The sequence below is a fragment of the Arachis ipaensis genome, chromosome B3, assembly GCF_059453495.1.
Source record: "Arachis ipaensis isolate K30076 ecotype BB chromosome B3, ASM5945349v1, whole genome shotgun sequence".
Classification (NCBI taxonomy): domain Eukaryota; kingdom Viridiplantae; phylum Streptophyta; class Magnoliopsida; order Fabales; family Fabaceae; genus Arachis; species Arachis ipaensis.
In genome coordinates, this window is record NC_142438.1 from 134,240,587 (window position 1) to 134,262,960 (window position 22,374).

General features: G+C 33.4%; 2 protein-coding genes across 2 annotated transcripts; one reads left to right on the forward strand and one right to left on the reverse strand.

Annotated features, from left to right (window-relative positions):
• Nucleotides 1–2,583: 2,583 nt before the first annotated feature.
• Nucleotides 2,584–5,268, reverse strand: BPM3 (BTB/POZ/MATH-domains containing protein). The gene is made up of 4 exons (XM_088509110.1): nucleotides 4,704–5,268; nucleotides 4,111–4,456; nucleotides 3,523–3,799; nucleotides 2,584–3,080 (listed from the first exon to the last, which is right to left on the reverse strand). The coding sequence occupies exons 1-4, from the start codon at nucleotides 5,066–5,068 to the stop codon at nucleotides 2,863–2,865; spliced, it is 1,206 nt and encodes a 401-aa protein (XP_088365236.1). The 5' UTR covers nucleotides 5,069–5,268; the 3' UTR covers nucleotides 2,584–2,862.
• Nucleotides 5,269–10,934: 5,666 nt separating this feature from the next.
• On the forward strand, nucleotides 10,935–15,154 carry LOC107631298 (putative methyltransferase PMT11). The gene is made up of 9 exons (XM_016334701.3): nucleotides 10,935–11,769; nucleotides 11,980–12,129; nucleotides 12,228–12,498; nucleotides 12,694–12,804; nucleotides 12,938–13,097; nucleotides 13,576–13,833; nucleotides 13,950–14,072; nucleotides 14,237–14,314; nucleotides 14,548–15,154. The coding sequence occupies exons 1-9, from the start codon at nucleotides 11,167–11,169 to the stop codon at nucleotides 14,753–14,755; spliced, it is 1,962 nt and encodes a 653-aa protein (XP_016190187.1). The 5' UTR covers nucleotides 10,935–11,166; the 3' UTR covers nucleotides 14,756–15,154.
• The last annotated feature ends 7,220 nt before the right edge of the window (nucleotides 15,155–22,374 follow it).

The window sequence follows — 22,374 nt, forward strand, 5'->3', positions numbered from 1 at the left end:
TAGTTATTATTAGCTTCTATTATTTGCCGAGAAATTCATTTCAACATTATGAAGTACTTTTCATTAGGATTATTTAAGTTGACGCATCATGTAGCTTACATTAACTTTCATTTTCAGATGGGGTTTTGGTTCATAGAATGACAATGACAAGTTGACAACGCACATTACCAGATAATAATAATTTAATTTCATTATATAAATCAATCATCCTTTTAAGTTTAAGGGTAAATTGACGTACGTCGCTATTTGTTGCCCAACTGATCATGTGCTCGGTGATAGTGCACAATTATGCCAACAAACTTTAACGACTTCATTTCAATTGAAGGGGACTTTTATTTATTACTTTATTCTTTTATGGAATACCAATTATTCAGACTAAAATTACCAAGTTAAATTTTAAATTTTTGTCGTGCGGGCACTAATATTTTTATTTCAGTTATTATTTTATTTCGAGACGAGGACAAATAGGTTTTTGATATTTTTTTGCAGACATTTTTGTCTTTAATCATTGAAAAATACATTTAAATTCTTGACGTTCTTAAAAGTTGGATGGATCAGTCCTTCCGTCTAAATGCCTCTGTGAGACCCAACAAAAAAGTCTGGCGCGTGGCTCCTGTAATGTTTGTCACGCGTACGCGTCGCCTAACAGACTTCCCTTTCACGCATACGCGTCGCCTAACAGACTTCCCTTTCACGCATACGCGTCGCCATGAATTCAGCAAATCCTCATTTCTTCATGAATTCTCCACTTTGCATGTTTTTTTCCCATTTCTTTCAAGCCATTCTTGCCTTCAAAACTTTAAATCACTCAAACAAACATATTAAGGTATCGAATGGGAGAAAAATAAATTAAATTTAGCCATAACCTCATTACAACCCTTGAAAAGACCTCTTGATATGTGTATCCATGCATTATATATATGTTGATTGGTAGAAGAAGAGCAAGCCTTAGAAAGCAAGATTAGTAGAGAATTGAGAGAATCGACCCTTAAACACTAGAGATATTAGAGTGCAAACACTTCCAGTGAGGGTTCAATGCTCAATTCATTGTTCCTTACTTTCACGAGCTTTCTTCTTGCAAGTATATTTATACTTCATTTTGAGATTTGAATTAGTGGAATTCAAAAATCATCATACTATCTTAGCCCTACTTGTTCATATATGTTCTTAGAGATTGATTCATTTTTAACCAAGTAGGTAGATGCATTTTGCATATTAGTTTATGAACCACAAGAGTTTAGCATGAGGACATGTTAATGTTTAAGTGTGGGAAAGTTGATGAACCACAATTTTATGGTTTATATTGTATTGAATTTGGTGGATTTTATCAATTTTTTTCACATTTATTCACTAAAATATCATGGTTTTATGAATTTCTCCTAAGTGTGCTTAATGATTGAAAACATATTTTTTAGGCTATTAAATTGCTAAATTTAATTTACTTTTCTCCCATTCGATGCCTTGGTATGTTTGTTTGAGTGATTTAAAGTTTTGAAGGCAAGAATTACTTGAAAGAAATTGAAAAAAAAAAGGCATGCACAGTGAAGAATTCATGAAAAAATGAGGATTTGCTAAATTTGTGGCGACGCGTACACGTGAAAGGAAAGTCTGTTAGGCGACGCGTACGCGTGACCCACGCGTACACGTGACAAGCATTACGGGAGTCACGTCAGACTTTTCCGTTAGGTCTGACGGAGACATTTGGACGGAGGGACTGATCTGTCCAACTTTTAAGAACGTCAGGAATTTAAATGTATTTTTCAATAATTAGGGACGAAAATGTCTACAGAAAAAAAGGTCAGAGACCTATTTATCATTTTCTCTTTTATTTTTATCTTGCATCTTTTCTTCTCTCATGTTCCCAACAAGATTGTGTAAGGCAAAATAATTCTTCCTTGAGGAGGAAGGAATCTATCTGAAGATGCTTCTACATAACCAATAATTACTTGCAATAGATTAATAATCAACATAACCAATAATTGCTTGCAATATATTAATAATCAAATTAGTTCTTAAAAGATGTTCGTTCTTTAAATTTATCCTTAAAGGACTTTATCTATCAAATTGGTCATTCAAAAATTATAAATTAATCTTTTTTTATCATTCAATCACTTAATTAATAGTTTTAGTCAATGATTGATGACATGAAATATTAACTTACATCATACATGACACTTAGAATATCTAATTAAACACTGAATAAATATATTTATGAAAATTTATTAATTTAGTGTGGTTATGTTATATTAGAATTATGGTTAATATAATTAGAAAAATAAATATTGATAGATTTTCATAAACATATTTGTTCAAAGTCTAATTAGATAAGATAGGTGTTATGTATGTTATAAGTTAATGTTTTATATCATCAATCGTTGATGGAAATTATTAATTGAGTGACAGAAGGACAAAAATGATTAATTTGTAATGTTTGAAGGATTAATTTGATTGATAAATTTTTTTATGGACAAATTTAAAGAATAACCCATCTTTCAAGGACTAATTCGACCACTAGCCCTGTTTATAATCTTAAGACAATTTGTATAATAGCGATATACACCAGAGGCAGGTAAGAACGACCAGTAAAAAAAAGTCTATCATGGTAGATTAAATTCAATGGTTTCAATATATACCTATTTATTTTTTATTAAAGACATCAAACATGATTATAGTATTATACCCTACACTAGAACTGATATGATCTAATGTCAAACTACCATTCAAAATGTTGTCAAGGCCAAATACTTGAGACTCAAGAGAGAGCTATATATAGGAGCAGGTGAAACGAAATGATGAATTCACTCATATTCACATGCAAAGTTCCATAGCTATATTGCACTTCCATTCAGGGTTTTTACTCTATCACCATGTACGCCTCCTGAGAGACCTGCCATTTGGATTAACAGATTCAGCAGGAGCACCATCCACAAAATCTTGCCGGTGTATTCTGCTGCCACTTCTTTTCCTGCTTGATGGCTGGCTTGAATTATCATCTCCTGCTGCAAATGTCTTGAGCAATTCCGACAGCATCTTAGGGTAACCTTCTTTCAAATGTTCAAAAGCTTCCGACAGCATTACCACTGCACACAACATAAAACAATACACGACTGAGTCTTAAAGTGGAATATATGAGGGCTTCCACAAAATGCACAAATTGAAAAATAAGTGGCTGTCCATATTCTTAGATCACACATTGAATTTTTCTCTGTTCAATGTGTAGCATCCAAATAGAGAATTGAATGACTGTTACTTCAAATGTTTAATCTTCCAACTATAAGAAATGCATGAAAAGGGGAAAGAATGACATTTGAACGATTCTTTCCGCTAAAGTACCTTAGAAACTCTATGACAGTCTCGCCATTCATTATGGTATTTGACCATAAAGCATACCAAATATCTACCAAAACAACTTTAAAACACAAAATGTGTAGGATGTGCTAGAAAGCATCATGAGGGCAATAGAGTTTATGCTGAAAAAATATTGAAGTTTAAAAACCATAGAACTTCTAAAATAGTACGCACCTCCTATGTTTACTGGATTTGCAATAAATTTTAAACAGATCGCCTTAAGCTGCGGACAATGATGTTTCTCAGCCAGGGCAAGTGTTGTGGCAACAGTGTCAGTGTTGATTTTTTCACTCAATTTTGATTCACACAGTAGTTTTAGACGATCAAGATTATAGAGATCAGCAGCAGCTAACAGATTCTGCACCATGACAGTACACGAGCACATATTTATTGAGCCCATAATATCGGACATCTCAGGAAGTTTGTCTGTGTAAATGAAGAGAAGCATTGCCTGAAAAACTAGATAAAATGAATATTCACTTGGCCAGAACATAACACAAAATAATGAAAGAAAAATGAGTATTCAGCCAGAAGTTCAGCAGGCAGATAAAATAACAGAATAATGCTTCACAAACAAAAGCAGGCACAACTGGGTTAAAGATTTGCAAAGAAATATATTATCAAAAAATAATGCTAATGATACTTAAGGATTCACAGTTCAGATATGGGGTGAGAAGACCATTTCTTACACAGTTATACCATAAGAATGATAAAAATTTCACCAAAGTTCAGATATCACAATTCACAAATGGGAGTAATTACCTTGAAGACAAAAGGCTCAATATCATCAACCACTATTTCATCTATGCTAGGATCCCCAACTCCTCCAGAAAACTGCTCTCTGAAGACAGGAGATCGGGCAGCAAGTATCAACTTATGAGCTTTGAAGCTTTCACTCTTGACCTTGAAAACTATGTCAAAACCAATTTCGGACTCCAACAAGTCCTTAAAGTCTCGGCCCATGTCTGAATATGGCACAATGAGCCCCGGTTTAAAACCCTCAAGACGGGTTTTCACAACACCTACAGTGCATTGCATGATAAGGCAATCGTCTTTCAGATATTCTGATGTTTCCAGTAACGCTCTTTTAAAGAATCGTTTGTAACCCCTGAAATGAACCAACAAAAGCCAAATGAAATAAATGCTAAGGGCATAAGAGACAACAAAAACCTTCAACCCACTCCCACCCCCTCCCCATCAAAATGAAGAATAAATATTGATACATTGCTTCCATGGGAGACATTTTTCTCGCTCAAACCCAATGTCAGATACCACTCACTAAGTTCAAATGTGTAAACCCCAAATTCATGTGTTCAAATACATAAACAGTGAAAAGAAATCCAAGAAAGCAGTACCACATGCTGCCTCTGTACTTGATGGTGTAAGGGCCCCTCTCTAGTGGGCGATCGAAATGACTGTGCACTTTATGGTTCCCGTTCTGGGTCTGATCGAGCAGCGTGAGCTTGAACAACGCCCTGACATCGGTTCCCTCGCTGGCCAGTGCTATGAAGACCGAAACGTAGATGGAATTGTCGTCAGGGTTCTTGCCATCAGGGTAGAAGTATATGGCCCAATCATAACCACCCACGTTGAAGGTGCCGCTCATAATGTGCCTGCCCGGACCCATCCCTTTCGCCAAGGAGTAACCCTTGATAGTGAATTGGTGGGACCCGTTCACAGTCTCGGTGATCGACCGCGACCACGACCACGACGACTCCATGGTGCAGTGGGAAGAGAATTGAGGTATGAATCGTTCTCCCCTAACCGACCTTGTGTTAACAAATTAAATCAATTTAGTTTGGGCCAAGTAACTGACGCCGGATATAGAAACTGATGCAGAGAGGGAACCGAGAGAAACGGAAGAATCATCATGTATCAATCATTCATTCTCTTTCCCTCCCGTCTGTTTCTTTCGAACATAATCTTTTTTTTTTCACGATAATAAATTAATTATAAAATTTAAAATAATGTAAAAATTCAATTGGAAGTTTTTAAATAATATAGATTTAATTATAAATTTAGTAACGTTCCAAAGACTAATAAAATAATTTAATTTAAATTTTTTTGTCTTAAATAAAAGCTAAACACTTGTGATCTTATATTTTATTTATTAATAAACTAAATGTAAGAAAGAATAAATTATCAAGTTTAATTTATTCTATATTTCTTATATAAAAGTTTAAGAAAAAAATAATGATAAAATATACAATTATAAAAAATTAATAGAAATAATAAAAAAATAAATTTTATTTTTTATTCATATATTTTGTGTCTTTGTATTTTTTTAATAAGAAATATTAACAAAAAATATATAAAATATATTAATTTAATATCTCAAGATAAAATTTATATATTTATATTTTATCTATTAAATATAATTTTATATCTTTGTATTCTTATCTCATTGTCTATACAAATTCAGTCTTCATATTTAATTAAGAGTTAAGCAAAAAAATAAAATTTTTGCATTTAAATAATTTAATTTAATATGTCTCTTTTGGTAAAAGTCTTTTTTTTTTTAGATTTTAAAATGCAAATTATACATAGAAAAAATTTAGGGAGCCATATAAACTAACTCAAATCAATTCTTTTTATTTTTAGTTTTAAAATTCAAAAAATTAAGATAGTGAGAAGTTATTATTTTTTTGTTAATAGACCTGTTTTTCAACTAATTAACTATTAATTATATCTTAGTTGGTTTCTTGGCAGGACACACATATGTAAGTTTTTTTCTCTTACTTTTAGTTTATTTTATATGAATTTCTGTTTTATCTATAACAATATATAATGCCAAAACATGGAGGTTTGGTGTCCAATTTTCTATTTCCTGTTTTAACCCTACTAACATAATTCAAAAATATTATACAACAAAAACTCACGCGTAACTTCTATTCAATTCTTTACTCCCACGATCTCTCTTCTTTTTTGTCTGATTCTTCTTTATCTTATAAACTCTTCTCTGTACCGCACAATTATTTAAATGAGTTTTTTTGACATCTTAAACTAGGTAAAGACGATGTCAAAAGATTTATTTTCGTGGCCATATATGAAATAAAAAAATAATTAGAAGCCAACAAGTGTTTAATCAGTGGTGATAAATATTTTTTTTGTATAGATCTTATTATATTGGGAGGTATTCATTTAAATTATGTTTTGTTTAATTCTATATTAGTCTTTGTTTGTATAGTGTTGTTTTAAGTATACCTGTGAGTACTGTACTCTGATGGTCTGTCCATTAGTTTAGCCTCATTCTAATTATTCTATTAAATTTTTTTTAATCATAAAAAATATATATCTTTTTTATTTTTTTTATAATTTCATCTATTTTACTGGTTTTTTTTTTACCTCCTAATACACTTTGTTATATTTCTCTTGCTGCCATTATTTTTTTACCTTCAACGCTATCGATTTCGTCACATCCATCGTTACAAATTTTATTTAGTTTTATTGCAGTTATTATGTTCACGTATAACTTCTACCTATATTTTTTTTCTCTTTAATTTACTTATCTAATTAATATTTTCATGGCTCTTTTACTTTTTTTTTAATTTGTTCCAATATTTCACGTACAAAAGATAGTGTTTTATCTTTTTTTCTTATCAAGGAAGAACTAATTTTTTTCAAATTATATGTATTTTTTTTAAATATGTCTGTATCTATCAATGATGAATTGAAAAAGTCTAATATTTTGTTAAATTTAAGGATTTTTAAATTACTTCATATGTGATAATATTATTTTTTTAATTTTTAAATTATTAATTATATAGAATATTATATTTAAAATTTGAGTACATGAATATTTATTTTTAAATTAAACTAAAATAAATGAATTATATTACAAAAATATAATTTATTTTGACTTCTATAATATCATTTGTTTGGCATATGGCACTGGTTATTTGATTAACATATAAAAGATGTAACATATAAATAGTGATAATTAATTACGATGGGGTGAAGAGACGGTGGAAGGAGAAGAAAAAACGAGAAGGAACAAAGTAATATGATAACAGCGATTAGACAATGATAGGTATGTGTATAGAGAATAATAATAAGAGAAAGAATAGTGTTTGATATAGTAAGGGGATATAATAAAAATTATAAGTTAATAATTTAGAAAAATAATGAAATTAAAAATATTTAAAAAATTAAATATAAAATTAAAAAATAAAAATAAAATATTTAAAAAATTAAAAATTAAAAATTTTAAAAATTAAATATAAAATTAAATGCTTTATGTCTTACTTTTTTTAGCAAAACTTCAACAACTCATAAAAGTTAACGGAATAGATGGTTATAAATCAAAGTGATAGACAAAATTAAAATTTGCAATAATAATACTTGGTGATAATTAATTACGGACGGTCAGAAGAGAATATGGAAGGAAAAAGAAAAAACGAGAAAGGAGAACAAGGTAATATAATAATCTATAACAATATATAATGGCAAAACCTGTTTTGGTGTCCAAAACTTTTTTTTCATTTTTATCCTTCTTAATAACCTAGCCCACGTTAGTTATTTCGCATTACAATACTCTCACTACCTCATTTTCATTCACGTTCTCTCTTATTTTATAATTCCACGTAACTTCTATAATAATTATCTCTTTCTTCCCTTATTCTCTCTCACTTCACGTTGCTTTTACTAGAAAAACTTCATTTCTCATCCATCTTTTCATGCATTTTTCTCATTTCATCTAATATAATTTCTTTTTCGTCATTAAATAAAAGTGTGAAACTATGTTTATATGTTTGTTTTGATTAATTACCGTTGACAGTATACCAATGGAAGTGGTGGACCGACTTGGCAAGACTATGTCTGGCGACAAAGACAAAACATGAGCGAAGAACAGAGGCAGCAATACCTTGCCAGACGTGCGTTATACATCCATTAATAAATTTATGTAGTTAGTATATCATTTAATATGAATTACCTTTTACAATATATTTTCATGCTAATAATAAATTTTCTAAATATTCAGATACTAATAATAACAGTGAAGTTGGTCCAAATAGACGGAATGATCCAAATATAGGTAAGAATTCTGTATATTTATATTTATTTAAATAATAATAATTTATTTTTTCTTAAGTTTTGATTCGATAAACCTTCCATAATTGTCCTAAATAATATTGTTATAGATATTATTATAATATCTTAATGTACTTTAAATTAAATATCTATAACAATATATAAAGGGAATAGGAGATTTTAGTGTCCAATTTTTACTTTTCTATCTTAATTTTATTGATAAATAGTGTTTAATATAATTTTCGTCTTAAAATTTGGTCAAAAATATAATTATTAATTAATTTTCCTTTGTTCTTTTTATAGTTACTTTTTTATTCTACACATAACTTCTACTCATGTTGTCTTTTTTCTTTATTCTATGGAGTACATGTAGTACTCTCTCCCTATCTTTATTTCACTTAATTAAGAAAATAATAATAAATATGTGTATGGAGAATGGTAAAAAATAATAAAAATAAAAATAATTTTTTTAAAAAAATAATGAAACAAAAGATAATTTAACATATTGAATATAAAATAAAACAAAGCAATTAAAATTATGCGAGAAAAAAATTCTTTAAATTTAAATTTTTATATCTGCTTTAAATTAAATAAGATTAAAAAAATAAATAAATTTATAAATATTTATAAATCTTTATCTTAATTGTTACATATAAAAATAACATAATAATTTTAGTATCATACTTAAATTAATTTAAATTTTATTATTCTATACATTAAAAAATAAATAACATATAAAATTTTTATTTTATTTATTAATAATTTATTATTTATTAAAATTTTTATTTTTTATCTCAAATTTATAATTTAAAAAGCATAAAAATTAATTTTCTGAAAATATTAGAAAAAATAACAATATAAAAATTACAATTTTATTTTGAAATTAAATGAAATTTTATGAAAATCTTAAAAATTTTATTAGTTAGAGACATAGAAGTTGACATATTAGATTTAGAGAAAGATTAAGAATTATTACAAATAAGTGTTAAGAATAGGGGAAATGTTCAATAATAATGTAATATTTTTATATTCAATTGTATATGTTAATAGTAACTAAAATAGTAGTGTTCATATAATATTACTCTTTTAAGAAGATATAAACTATTTGATATTATTTTTTTATAATTGTTGACAAATTTTATAATTTGATAAACAAAAAAATCTGAATCATTGATATCTTAAATTTTGTCTGAAAGCAATAAAATATGACTTAACAAATAAGTCTGAAAAATAATAAGGATCTATATAATAAGTATACATCTAGATATCTAAATCAAAGAAGAAAAAAATTCCTTTAGCAAATTTGTAATAACTCAAAAGTTAACACCATGGTAGTTATAGATAAGAGTGATAAACAAAAATGAGAGTTGGAATAATGATACGGTGATAATTAATTGCGATTGGGATGAATAAAAAAAAAAGGCAACATAATAATAATGATAAGAGAAACGATAGTGTATAATATGATGAGATAATATAATTAAAATAAAAATTAATAATCTTAAAAAGAATAAAATTAATGATAATTAAAGAGGTTCAAGATAAAATTAAAAAAATATAATTTTTTATCTATTAGAATTATGGATGAAGATAAAAAATGTTTTGGATATAAATTTTTAAATTTGCTTCTAATTAAATAGGATTGAAAAAATAAATAAATTTAATAATATTTATAAATAACTAATCTTTAAATAATATCAATAAATTTTTTTATTAATTTTATTACAGATAATAGCAAATTAATATTTTTTAATCTTATTTTTTAATTTAAATTTGTTTTTTTAATATTTTATATGTTAAATAATTTAAGATATTTTATTTTTTATAATTTATTTTTAATTATTATTAAATTTATAATTTTAAAATAAAAATATAAAATTAATTTCTTAAACTCAATAGAAAAGCGGCTCAACAGGCACGATAGTGCCTGGTGAGCCGCTAGTATATATAATGAAGATCTAATTCTAAATATTTTAACGGAATAAATTCCAGTTTGAATGGATAAAAAGAGGTGCAAATTATATGTTTGATACATTAGTACAAGAAGCTTTTCAGCAATGTGTGTTGTTAGCAATAATGCATCATGCACTTTTTTATATTTGGTGATTAAGATCCACCTGATCTAATCAGTAAATTAAACACAAGAAAAGCATTTTAAAGAGAGATTTGAATCATTAGACTATCTTAACAAAAAACTAGCCAATTCCAGTTTGGATTAAACCAAATTGACTCATGTTGAATTATGTTATTTTCTTCCTAGTTCCTATTCTTCTCTGTTAGTTTTAGAGCTATCTACACAAACTAATCAAATTTAGCACATTTTATCCAAATAATCAGTGATGAGGGTGTCGAGATGAAACCTAACAACAAAACATGAGACACTTGAATGACAAAGGGCAAGTAGAATCCTGCAAAATGTTGAGAGAAGGCTACATTTGATTTAGGAAACAATTAGGTGTTCTAAGTTCTAACACTCAATAGTAAAAAGTTAATTACAAAAATTAAATATTCTTTTCTATTTTATTTTATTATTATTTTTGGTAATGCGAGGGTAATGGTGATACTGATATTGTGATACAAAGCGGATCTGAGAAGCGTGTACAAAATGTAGTAGCTGTAATGTAAATCTAAATCATGTCATTATCAATGTCCGCGAGGCACAAACAAAAATTCTTAGTCACCCTTCTTCTTCTTCTTCTGTTGTAATAAGCTCTGGCACAATCACAAAGCCACAGAGAAAAGAAAAAGAAGGAGTTTTGAGACACACCCAATATTGGTGGATCCAAAATGAGCTTGGATCTGCTGAGAAGTTCCCTTGCATTGAAGATCATCGGCTCTCTCTTCATCGCCGTCACATTCTTCTACTTGGGAATGCACTGGTCCGATGGCTACCAACAACTCGTCTTCTTTTCAGACCCTAACCCCAACCGCCTTGTTTCCACATCCCCCAATTTCGACAAACAATTCAACGTCTCCGCCCTCATCAACGATTTCCAACCACCGCCGGAAGTAGCCCTAGAATCGCCGCAGCCGGAGGTCAAGAAATTCGGGATCGTGAGCGAGAATGGGACCATGTCGGAGGATTTCGAGGTGGGGAATGAGTGGGTGAACGAGACGGAGGTTGCCTCTACTGAGGACGACGACGGCGGCGGCGGCGGTGGTGGTTCTTCTACGAGATTCGTGATCAAGAGGTTTGGTCTGTGCCCGCGGAACATGAGCGAGTATATACCGTGTTTGGATAACGAGGAAGCGATTAAGAAGCTTCCTTCCACTGAGAAAGGAGAGAGGTTCCAGCGCTATTGCCCCGAAAAAGGTCGTGGGTTGAATTGCTTGGTTCCTGCACCCAAAGGGTACCGTACCCCAATTCCATGGCCCCAAAGCCGAGACGAGGTTCCTTGCTATTCTGTTTTAATTTCTCAAGAAATGAATGCTTAAAAATAAGTTCTCTTTATTGTTTTTAGTTGAGTTAAGATTGAAGGATTTCTTTTTCTATTTTCAATGGCATTTCTTTAAATGTGTTATTAAGTTTGTGTAAATACGTTGTTATTACTGATACATGGATAGGTTTTTGTTGTTTCTTTCTCTTTCTGGCTGGTGTAGGTATGGTTCAATAATGTTCCTCACAATCGTCTTGTAGAAGACAAAGGTGGCCAAAACTGGATTTCCAGAGACAAAGACAAGTTCAAATTTCCAGGAGGTGGTACGCAATTTATCCATGGGGCAAATGAATACCTGGACCACATTGCTAAGGTTTTTCTATGTGTATATAATTTGGTTTCGCCAATTCTTCTTTTTAGACAGTATAGGTAACTCGATGCTGAACATCAGGATTTTTTCTGTTTTGTTAGATGATCCCTGAAATTACTTTTGGTCGGCATATACGGGTTGTTCTTGATGTTGGCTGTGGTGTAGCTAGCTTTGGCGCATATTTACTGTCACGGAATGTCCTCACCATGTCTGTAGCTCCCAAAGATGTTCATGAGAATCAGATCCAATTTGCTCTTGAGCGTGGTGTGCCAGCAATGGCATCGGTGTTTGCTACTAGACGGTTGTTATATCCAAGTCAAGCTTTTGACTTGATACATTGTTCACGCTGTAGAATTAACTGGACAAGGGATGGTATGGTTTTCCTCTCTTTTACAATGTGCAATAGTTCTTGGTAATAACGAGAAGCAAAATATTATGAACAGGAGCATATATAACAGCTAATCAACCAGTTGAGTGCATGTTGATATGCTAGTTTTCTTGCTTATGATAGCAAATGCCTTTATTTATGTTATGAGCCTTAACACTTTATTTTACTTTGTGTTGAAGATGGGATATTGCTAGCTGAAGTTGATAGGATGCTAAGAGGAGGAGGGTACTTTGTCTGGGCTGCCCAGCCAGTTTATAAACATGAGGAAGCTTTAGAAGAACAATGGGAAGGTATAGTTACACATTTAGATTGAACAGAGTTGTACAGTAAATAACTTGCTAGGATTTGCTTAAGTCTTTCTTTATTATTAAGAATGCTGTCTGTGCCTATCATGTGCGTAACTTGGGTTTTTGTTATCTCCAGAGATGCTTAATCTTACTACTCGACTCTGCTGGAATTTTTTGAAAAAAGATGGGTATATTGCAGTATGGCAGAAACCTTCTAACAATAGCTGCTATCTAAACCGCGAGGAAGGGACTAAACCTCCACTGTGTGACCCACGTGACGACCCAGACAATGTTTGGTATTGTGTTGAAGCCATCTTGATCTTCGTTATGATTATTATATGTTTGTTAGAGCTCTGCGAGATAGAATCAGAGAGTAGAAAATAAATGCAATTTGCCAATATGTAGGCTCAAACACCCCAAACTTGAGAGTGTGAATGAGACCCACACCATAATTGCACTCAAAGGGTTGATGTAGAACAACTTTTGATTGTTTGGATAATGTTACAATGTTATTTGGACAACTAAAAGTTGTTGATATTAGAGCAATTATGGTGTGTGTCACACTCATCTTCTCTCACAACTTTATTTTTTCTTGCTTTCCAGAAATTAGAAACTTTTTGGCAGTTTCCAATTTTTCGAATGCAAGCTGCAAACTATTTGCATGAATTACCAACTAAAAGTTGGTTGGTGTAGAGAGCTTTCAATGGTTGTCCAAATAACATTTTTGGTTCTTAATGACTCATTATTGGTAATTTCATTACTTAATTTATGTAGGTATGTTAATCTAAAAGCATGCATCTCTCGATTACCTAAGAATGGCTATGGAACAAATGTTACAGAATGGCCTGCTCGTTTGCAAACTCCGCCTGATAGGCTTCAAAGCATAAAATTTGATGCCTTCACATCCAGAGCAGAGCTTTTTAAGGCAGAGTCGAAATATTGGAATGAGATAATAGGACAATATGTTGATACTTTACGCTGGAAAGAGATGAGAATGAGAAATGTTATGGACATGCGAGCTGGATTTGGAGGGTAATTTTTCTATCGTTTTATTTTCTTTTTATGAATAGACATGTAGTTATTCCTAATTGCTCTAGTATTTGGTAGTTCCTAATTTTTATTTTCAATATATTTGAGTGCTTTCTCAGGTTTGCAGCAGCATTGATTAGTCGGAAATTTGACTGCTGGGTTATGAATGTTGTTCCTGTTAGTAGCACAAATACCTTGCCAGTTATCTACGACCGTGGATTGATGGGAGTTATGCATGACTGGTATTTAACAAAACTTACTTAAGATATATTAAATACAAATGTTCACCTTGTAGTACTGAGGTTTCCCAATTCCATGTACTGAAAGAGCCTCTATATCAATTCTCCCAAATTACTTTTGCGATCTTGTTAGTGTTTTGTAATATTCTGCAATTTTTATAATTTAGGTGTGAAGCATTTGACACCTACCCAAGAACCTATGATTTTCTGCATGCTGCCAACCTTCTTTCTGCAGAACGCAAAAGGTACCTTTTTCTTTTCTTGTCAAGCTTGTATCTTTCCTCCTGGCTTATAATCATTACACTATTTCTGTTAATAATGAGAAAAATGAGAATTGTGGTTTGGATATCCAATCCGATATTCATCTTTCGTAATCGTAGCTTAGGAAATAAGTATTTTATGATCGCTCTGCTCGACTGCAAAGTTCAGTATTGATAATGTCTATTCCTTCCTATGTGTTGGATTTCTCTCTTATCAGATGCAATGTGTCATCTATTATGCTTGAGATGGACCGAATACTGAGACCGGGAGGACGGGTATACATCCGTGATTCTATTGCCATCATGGATGAAATTCAAGACATTGCCAAGGCAATGGGGTGGCAAGTTACATTGAGAGATACAGCTGAGGGGCCTCATGCTAGTTATAGAGTATTGGTGTGTGACAAGCACCTGCTACATGCCTGAAACAAAATGGGAGTGTATGCATAAACATGAAATGGAACACATGTTTTGCTTTGATCCTACAAATAGCGGAGTGAATTCCTACAACATGAAATCCTGTTTGTCATTTCAGAAATATAGGAAGATTTTAAGTGCCTAGTATCACTCACTCGTTACTTAAAGAGTTCAGAAAGTGATGAGTGTTGGAAGCATTTTTTGGTTGATACTAGGCATGAGATGCGCGATCCCGAAAAGCTGGGTAAGTCAAGTGCATCATCTAACTTAGTTGTAACATTCAATTTATTTGTATATTACAAAGCTATTCCACATATATTCATTGTTGATTATTCCAAATAGAACAAATCATCTATGTACAATTTTGATACATTTTCCCCATTGATTTATAAGTAGTTTCCAAATAAGGTATACATTTTCTTGTTGATTGAAGAAAAATCGTGCTCTAGGGTCAGCTTAGCAGAGAGAGAGATGAGAGAAAGTGATTCTCATTGATTACAGAGAACAGAAAATGTGCATCTCAAAAGTTACATTTAGTTACATACTATATATAGTAAGCTAACTAACTAGAATCAGCTACAACTAACTAACTCTTAAGTCTAACAAACTAGTTAACTTATGTTCCATATTGTGACAGCTCAGAAATATGGTTAGTTAACTTAACCATAGCTCACAACTTGCTATTACTTTCAACTTCTATCAGATAACATTGATATTGTATCTGATTCACAAAATAAATCAGGAGTCATAATATTTGCACACCATAAAAAGTGGTGTTTGTGAACTTTGAAGTTAATCTAATGGTGTTATAAAAGAGGGTTAAAGTTGAAATCATATTAACATTTAATCATGTTACACGCTGGCGGATCCAAAAGATTTTAGTTGTGGGGTCAAAAATAGTATACGAAAATAATATAAAAAAAAAAAAACAGTGAGTATTGAGTATTGACACGCTAGTACAACATAAATTGCATTCAATTTTATGTGCACTCAATTTTATGTTTACAGAAACCCTTTTTTGTTGTGACAGAGAAACTTTTTACATAAAAGCTTTGATCTTTAGAATAAACTTGGTCTTATAGAAAAAAAATTATATTTAAACTATATTTAATAATAAAAGGGTTGATATTATATATATATATATATATATATATATATATATATATATATATATATATATATATATATATATATATATCACATGATTAAGATTGGCAATAGATAGATAGAGTAGGGTTTGAAAATTTTTTAACCCAAATTCTACCCATATTTTAAAGTTTTAAATTCTATTCTATCTGATTCTATTTACAGAAAAATCAAATTTTTTTAAGTAAATATAAAATTTAATCATTTTAAATTTTATATATACTAATAAAATAAAAAGCTAAATTTAAATTAAAATTAAAAATAATAAAATTTTAAGAAAATCTAACATAAAATTATAAATAACATGATCATTAACTTCTTAATAAACTTAAAATAATACAAATAAAGATAAATATCTTATCATACTTATTATAAAAAATAAATATACTAAATTAATAATTTAAATAATTAACTTAGTGATTATTCTAAACTTTTATTAAAAAGAGGTTGTGAGTTTAACACGCGCTTCTTTTACTATATACATCATTTATATATATTAGAATTGCAGGTAGAAAAGGATAGAATACACTTTTGAACCCGTACCTTACCTATCTAACCCACACTCTAACTCTACCTTATTCGCATCCTATTCTATCCTATTCGCAACAAGTTGGGTAAACAATCCTTTTCGAACATATTATGCTGGATGACACAACCCCCTAGGCCAGAAAAAATGGCTTAATAATAAGGGAAAATCTTTGGTAACTAAAGTTATAGTGGCTAAGAATTGCTAAGATTTGACTAACCTATAAACACATGATATGTGAAAAGTAGTATACAGGTTCTTAGTGTGTTTGATCACCTTATATACTAGGAATGACGTAAAGTAGAAAAATGAGTTAACCAAAATTACGTGTATATTATGTGGGCCTTTTATGTGAAAAAAAAATTCATTACAATGTCGGATCAATAAAAGTTCCTTAATTATTAATCTATTATTTATTATTTATTATATATTTCTAATTTTACAATTAAAATGTGTCACATCTCACTTTCTCATTGCAATTGAAATTCAATTTTTTTCTCCAAAATTAGAGTGTTATCTCCTCCTCTCTTTTTCTTTATCTATCTCTCTCATTTATTCACCCACTCTATTTCTCTTATATATCATTATCAATGACTAATTATAAATTTGACAATCAAAATGTGCAATATCACCTTCTCTAATTATAATTAAAATTAAAATTAAAATTAAAATTAAAATATTAAAATTAAAACATAACTATATTATATTACTAATTTAACAATCAAAATACATCACATGACATTCTTATTAAAATTGGAATAAAATATTTTCTTTAAAAATTAATAAACTTTCTTCTTCCATCCTCTTATCTACCTCTCTCCCCTTCTCTATTTCTCTCTTTCTTTCCACTCTATATATAACTTATAATTTATATTTTATATTATTAATTTGAGAAACTAAAATATGTCACAAGATGTTATTTTACTACAACTAAAATAAAAATATTTTTTCAGAAATTAACAAATTCTCTCTCTTTCTTTTTTTGTATCTTTCTCTCTATTTTCTCTCTCATTCTCTATTTCTCTCTACATTTGTGTTTTATAAAAAATTAAATTAATAAAATAATATAATTTAAATAAATTTATAAAACTATAAAAAATACATTAAATTTATAATTAAATATAATTAAAAAATAACCATTGTTACGATGGGTAACCGGAGATTAGTGGGCCGGATGACGTTGGTTGGCCCAAACGCGTGAGGGAGGTGGCTATCGAATGCACCTGAAACTCGGTGTTCCTCCGTCCGACTTGTGCGTGTGGAAGAATGGGGGGTGGTACCTGCAAAGACACTCCAATGCCTAAGTTAGCGAGAGTGTGAGCAAGTTGAGAATGTATTGGAACTTAGTGATACCTGAGGGATGTCAGGGTATTTATAGTGGTGAACCAATAACCACCGCTGAAGTAGTGCCACCTTTTTAGGTGGATAACCGTTCCCATATCTTAGGGAGGTTAAGATATGGCTCTATGAAGTGGTTAGAGAGTTTCTAGGGGCGGTTACTCATTCGAATGAGTGTTATCTGCCAGCTAACCCTCGTATCCGACTTCTTTCGAGTAGGTCGTGTTCGGTACCGACTTCTGGGGATGAAGGCCGGTACTGGGGGAGGGCCAACCCCTTTGGGTTGGGCTTCTTTGCTTGGATCCTGGGTCCTAGTTATTGGGCCAGGGTATGAACAGTGCCCCTACTCGAGCCCAATTTATTTTTAAGAGTTGGGTTCGAGTATTCAACTCGGGGTCGTAGCCGATTTGTGAGAGGACCGACGTGATGGTTTGAGAACCGACGTGATTTTCCGTGACCTTTTGGTTCTGACAGTTACGTCTAATCAAGCGTCGTGTCCGTTAGGGGTGTGCGTAGGGATTTAATAGCCTTGGTAACGGTGCATCCTCATTAATGATTGCCCCGATTTTACCGTTATGCCCCTAACGTTCTTATAAATATTTTCCCTCTCTTTCGTTGTTTCGTTTCTGCGATCTTTCAAATTTTCCTTGCCTTCGTTCGTGCTGCGTTCTTGCGTCTTCAAAGGCTTTTTGCTTCCAACCCTTATTTCCGGATAAAGGTTAGTTCTTTAATATGCCTTTGTAGATAAATTTGATTTGTAGACTTTAGTTTCGCATCCTCCTCCCTTTAGAGACCGTGTTGGTGACATTTCTTTTCCCCTTGTAGGTTTGTTACCCCCCTTTTTTATAAAAAGAAATGGCTTCTGTAGATGCTCTCTCTCACTGGGTTGATGTCACGGTCTTAGGGGAGGAGCCCTCAGTCGATTCTGAGTTCATTACCAACCTTCGCACTCATCACAGAATTTGTACTTCTGAGGATGACGAACCAAAATATGAATTGGTAGTCCCGGGTCCTGAAGACCGGGTTTGTTTTGGAAGAGTCGATGAGGCGGCCCCTCATTTTTTCTTTATGTATGAGTGCATGATCACCCGTTTGGGTGTTTTTCTTCCCTTTTCGAATTTTGAGATATCTGTTTTGCGTCACTGTCGAGTCGCTCCCACCCAGCTTCACCCCAACTCTTGGGGTTTTTTGAAAATTTATCAATTTGTCAGCCAGGCTTTAGAGTTCCCGACTTCTTTAAAGATTTTCTTCCATCTTTTCCATATGACAAAACCCTTCAGTGGGCTAAACAATAAACAACAGTGGGTGTCGTTCCGAGCCATACAAGGTCGGAGACTTTTTACCCTTTTTGACGAGTCCTTTCATGACTTCAAGAACTACTTTTTCAAAGTGCAAGCTGTAGAGGGTCACCACCCCTTTTTCCTGGATGATCATTCTTCTCCCCGATTTCCTTTATATTGGCTGGAGGCCTCCCCTTGCGAGAAATATGGTCTGGATGATTTAACTGAGGTAGAAGCAGCCATTGTGGGGTTCCTCCGAGAAGCGTGGGGGAGGGCCCCATACTTGGATACTAAAAAATTTCTCCAGGGGTCGCCGTCCTTTGTCCAGTCACAATTAGGTAGCTTTTTGCGTTTCTTGCTTGTTTCCGATTTGCAATTTCTTTTACCGACTTTGTCTGATTTTGGCAGAGGGTTCAGGAAGCCAAGGCAAAGTCTCGAGCCAGGTCTGGAGGTGTTAGGATGGTTGTCTCTCCTCCTCCTCCTCCTCGGAACGTTGGGACTCCTTCTCAGCCTATTGTAATTTCTTCCTCTGCTTCCTCTCTGCCACCCCCTTCCGTCCGACCTACTCCCGAACCAGAGCCAAAGAAGCGCAAGACCTTAGAGTCTGGCGCTTCTGGTGAGGCGGACGCTCTTGCGTTCGTCCGAAAGAACATCTATCCTCATGCTCGTATGAGTATGGATGATGTTTCTGTTCGGCACTACCTCACTACTGTGGTTGAGGAGAGTCTCAAGACGACGGGGGTTTGTGGCAAACTCTTGGATATATTTGAGAAGACTCCCATCAGCTCTTTAGGGACGACCTCGAGGGTCGAGGAGCTGGAGGGTAGGCTTCGTATATATCAGGAGCATGAGAAGGAGTTGGAGGGGAAAGTCGCCAAACTGGAGGGGGAGAGGAACAGCCTCCGAGAGAAGGGGCAGAAGTTGCAAGCCCAATGCAACATGGAGGTGGAGTTGAGGAAGGCAGCGCAAGCCAGCTACAATAGCTTATTTGCTGATCTTGTGTCTGTAAAGAACGACTTACTGAACGCTCGGAAGGCCTACACCGAGTTGGAGGACTCTATTGCGGATGGTGCTGATGAGGCCTGGAGGATTTTCAAGGAACAGGTCGGAGTTATTGCTCCTGACTTGGACCTTTCTCCTTTGGATCCTGATAAGATTGTTATTGATGGTGCCATCGTGGATCCTCCTGCCCCCATAGTGGAATCTGAGTCTGATTTAAAGACTCGAGGGCAGAGGATCGTAGAGTCCCCTCCTCGCTCTAAGGACGCCCCGAGTTCTTCTACCGTTCCTCCGACTTCCTCTTCAACTCCTGCTCCTGGCGTTCCCCCTGACTCTGCTGGTGGTGATCTTCTAAAAAAGTGATTTTGGCTATTGGGGCCCGGCCTGTGGGCCCCTCTTTTTAAACTCTTTATATTTATTTGTTGGTGTTTTGAACAATTTTTTGGCCTTTTAAGGTCGTAAACAAAACAGTAATGCCCCTTTTTAATAGGGGTTTAATTTATCGTTAGATAAATACCCTTTTTGGATAAGGGTTTTGAGTTACCTTATGCGCGCATGCTTTTCGTGGTTCTTTTGACTCTTTGATCTTTTCTGGAAAAAATCTTTTCTTTGGGATTTGCCTGCTTTTCTGAATTTCCTTGATTCTCAAGGCAGCCTTTTTCTTAGTTTTTCCTTATCTCTTTTGGTATTCCTAATACTCAATTTTGTTTTATTGAGTTTTTCGTGACTTAGGCTACTTTTGCGATTCATTTTAATTGTACTCGGTTTCGCATTCCGCCCTGTGAGTCGGACCGATCCCGAGTTTATCATGATCGACTTCTATAGCCTCTTTACACCGACTTGTACCTCGTCGTTTTATCCTGACGACCATCTAGGTCGGTTCATGGGATTTTTACGTTTTGTCGAGCTTAAATCGGCGCGTTTCGTAGAAAGAAAATTTAAAAGGGAATTTTGAAAGAGATATTTAAAATGAAAGAGTTCTTTATTAATTGAGGAGGTACCTTATTGCTACTAAGGGCTTTTGCTAATTTATTTCCCTTAGCCCTTACTGTGATGCCTCGTTAAAAACCCTTCTTCAGAAAAAACCCTTTGATTCTGGGAAAAAATCATGAAGCTGGGAAAAGAGTACATCAGGGAGTAGGGTTTGCTTTTAACTGTAGTACCTTTTCATATTACAAGCATGCCATGACCTTGGTAACTCGGTGCCGCCTAAGTCGGTCACCTTATAATAGCCTTTTCCTAAGACCTCCTTGATTTTGTATGGTCCTTTCCAATTGGCGGCGAGCTTTCCCTCCCCAGATTTGTTGACCCCGATGTCGTTTCTGATTAAGACTAAGTCATCTGGGGTGAAACTCCTTCGAATGACTTTTTTGTTGTACCTTGTAGTCATCCTTTGTTTCAATGCTGCTTCTCTTATCTAAGCTTCTTCTCGGACTTCAGGGAGCAAGTCGAGTTCTTCTTTATGTCCCTGTATATTCCTAATCTCATCGTGGAAAATCACTCTTGGGCTTTGCTCATTGACCTCTATTGGGATCATGGCTTCTACGCCATAGACTAGTCGGAAGGGTGTTTCTCCAGTGGCGGATTGGGGAGTTGTTCTGTAAGCCCATAGTACTTGTTGGAGCTCTTCAGCCCAAGCCCCTTTCGCGTCTTGTAACCTTTTCTTCAGCCCTGCCAGAATGACTTTGTTGGCTGCTTCGGCTTGCCCATTGGCTTGTGGGTGTTCCACCGAGGTGAACTGGTGTTTAATTTTCATACTGGCTACCAGGCTTCTAAAGGTGGAGTCGGTGAACTGGGTTCCGTTATCTGTGGTAATGGAATAAGGTATCCCATACCTTGTGATTATATTTTTGTAGAGGAACCTCCGACTCCTCTGTGCAGTGATGGTGGCCAGTGGTTCTGCTTCTATCCACTTTGTGAAGTAATCTATTCCCACTATTAGGTATTTAACTTGTCCTGGCGCTTGGGGAAAAGGACCTAACAAATCCATTCCCCATTTTGCAAAGGGCCATGGAGAAGTGATACTAATGAGCTCTTCTGGGGGAGCCACGTGGAAATTTGCATGCATTTGGCATGGCTGGCACTTTTTCACAAATTCTGTGGCATCTTTCTGTAAGGTTGGCCAGTAAAATCCAGCTCGGATTACTTTCCTGGCCAATGACCTGGCTCCGAGATGGTTCCCGCAGATTCCGCTATGTACCTCCTCCAACACCTCGGTGGTTTTTAAGGTCGGTACACACTTTAACAATGGTGTTGATATCCCCCTTCTGTAGAGAACATTTTTCACCAAAGTATAATGTTGTGCTTCCCTTCGGATTTTCTGGGCTTCTTTTTCCTCC

What these genes read in the sequence shown, in the direction of transcription:
- BPM3 (XM_088509110.1), bottom strand. Translation starts at nt 5,068, where the DNA reads ATGGAGTCGTCGTGGTCGTGGTCGCGGTCGATCACCGAGACTGTGAAC. An exon ending in AAGTACAGAGGCAGCATGTG is followed by an intron (nt 4,457 to 4,703) that starts GTACTGCTTTCT and finishes GGTTCATTTCAG; the next exon opens with GGGTTACAAACGATTCTTTA. An exon ending in AAATCCAGTAAACATAGGAG is followed by an intron (nt 3,081 to 3,522) that starts GTGCGTACTATT and finishes TGTTGTGTGCAG; the next exon opens with TGGTAATGCTGTCGGAAGCT.
- LOC107631298 (XM_016334701.3), top strand. Translation starts at nt 11,167, where the DNA reads ATGAGCTTGGATCTGCTGAGAAGTTCCCTTGCATTGAAGATCATCGGC. An exon ending in ACCTGGACCACATTGCTAAG is followed by an intron (nt 12,130 to 12,227) that starts GTTTTTCTATGT and finishes CTGTTTTGTTAG; the next exon opens with ATGATCCCTGAAATTACTTT. An exon ending in AATTAACTGGACAAGGGATG is followed by an intron (nt 12,499 to 12,693) that starts GTATGGTTTTCC and finishes TTTGTGTTGAAG; the next exon opens with ATGGGATATTGCTAGCTGAA.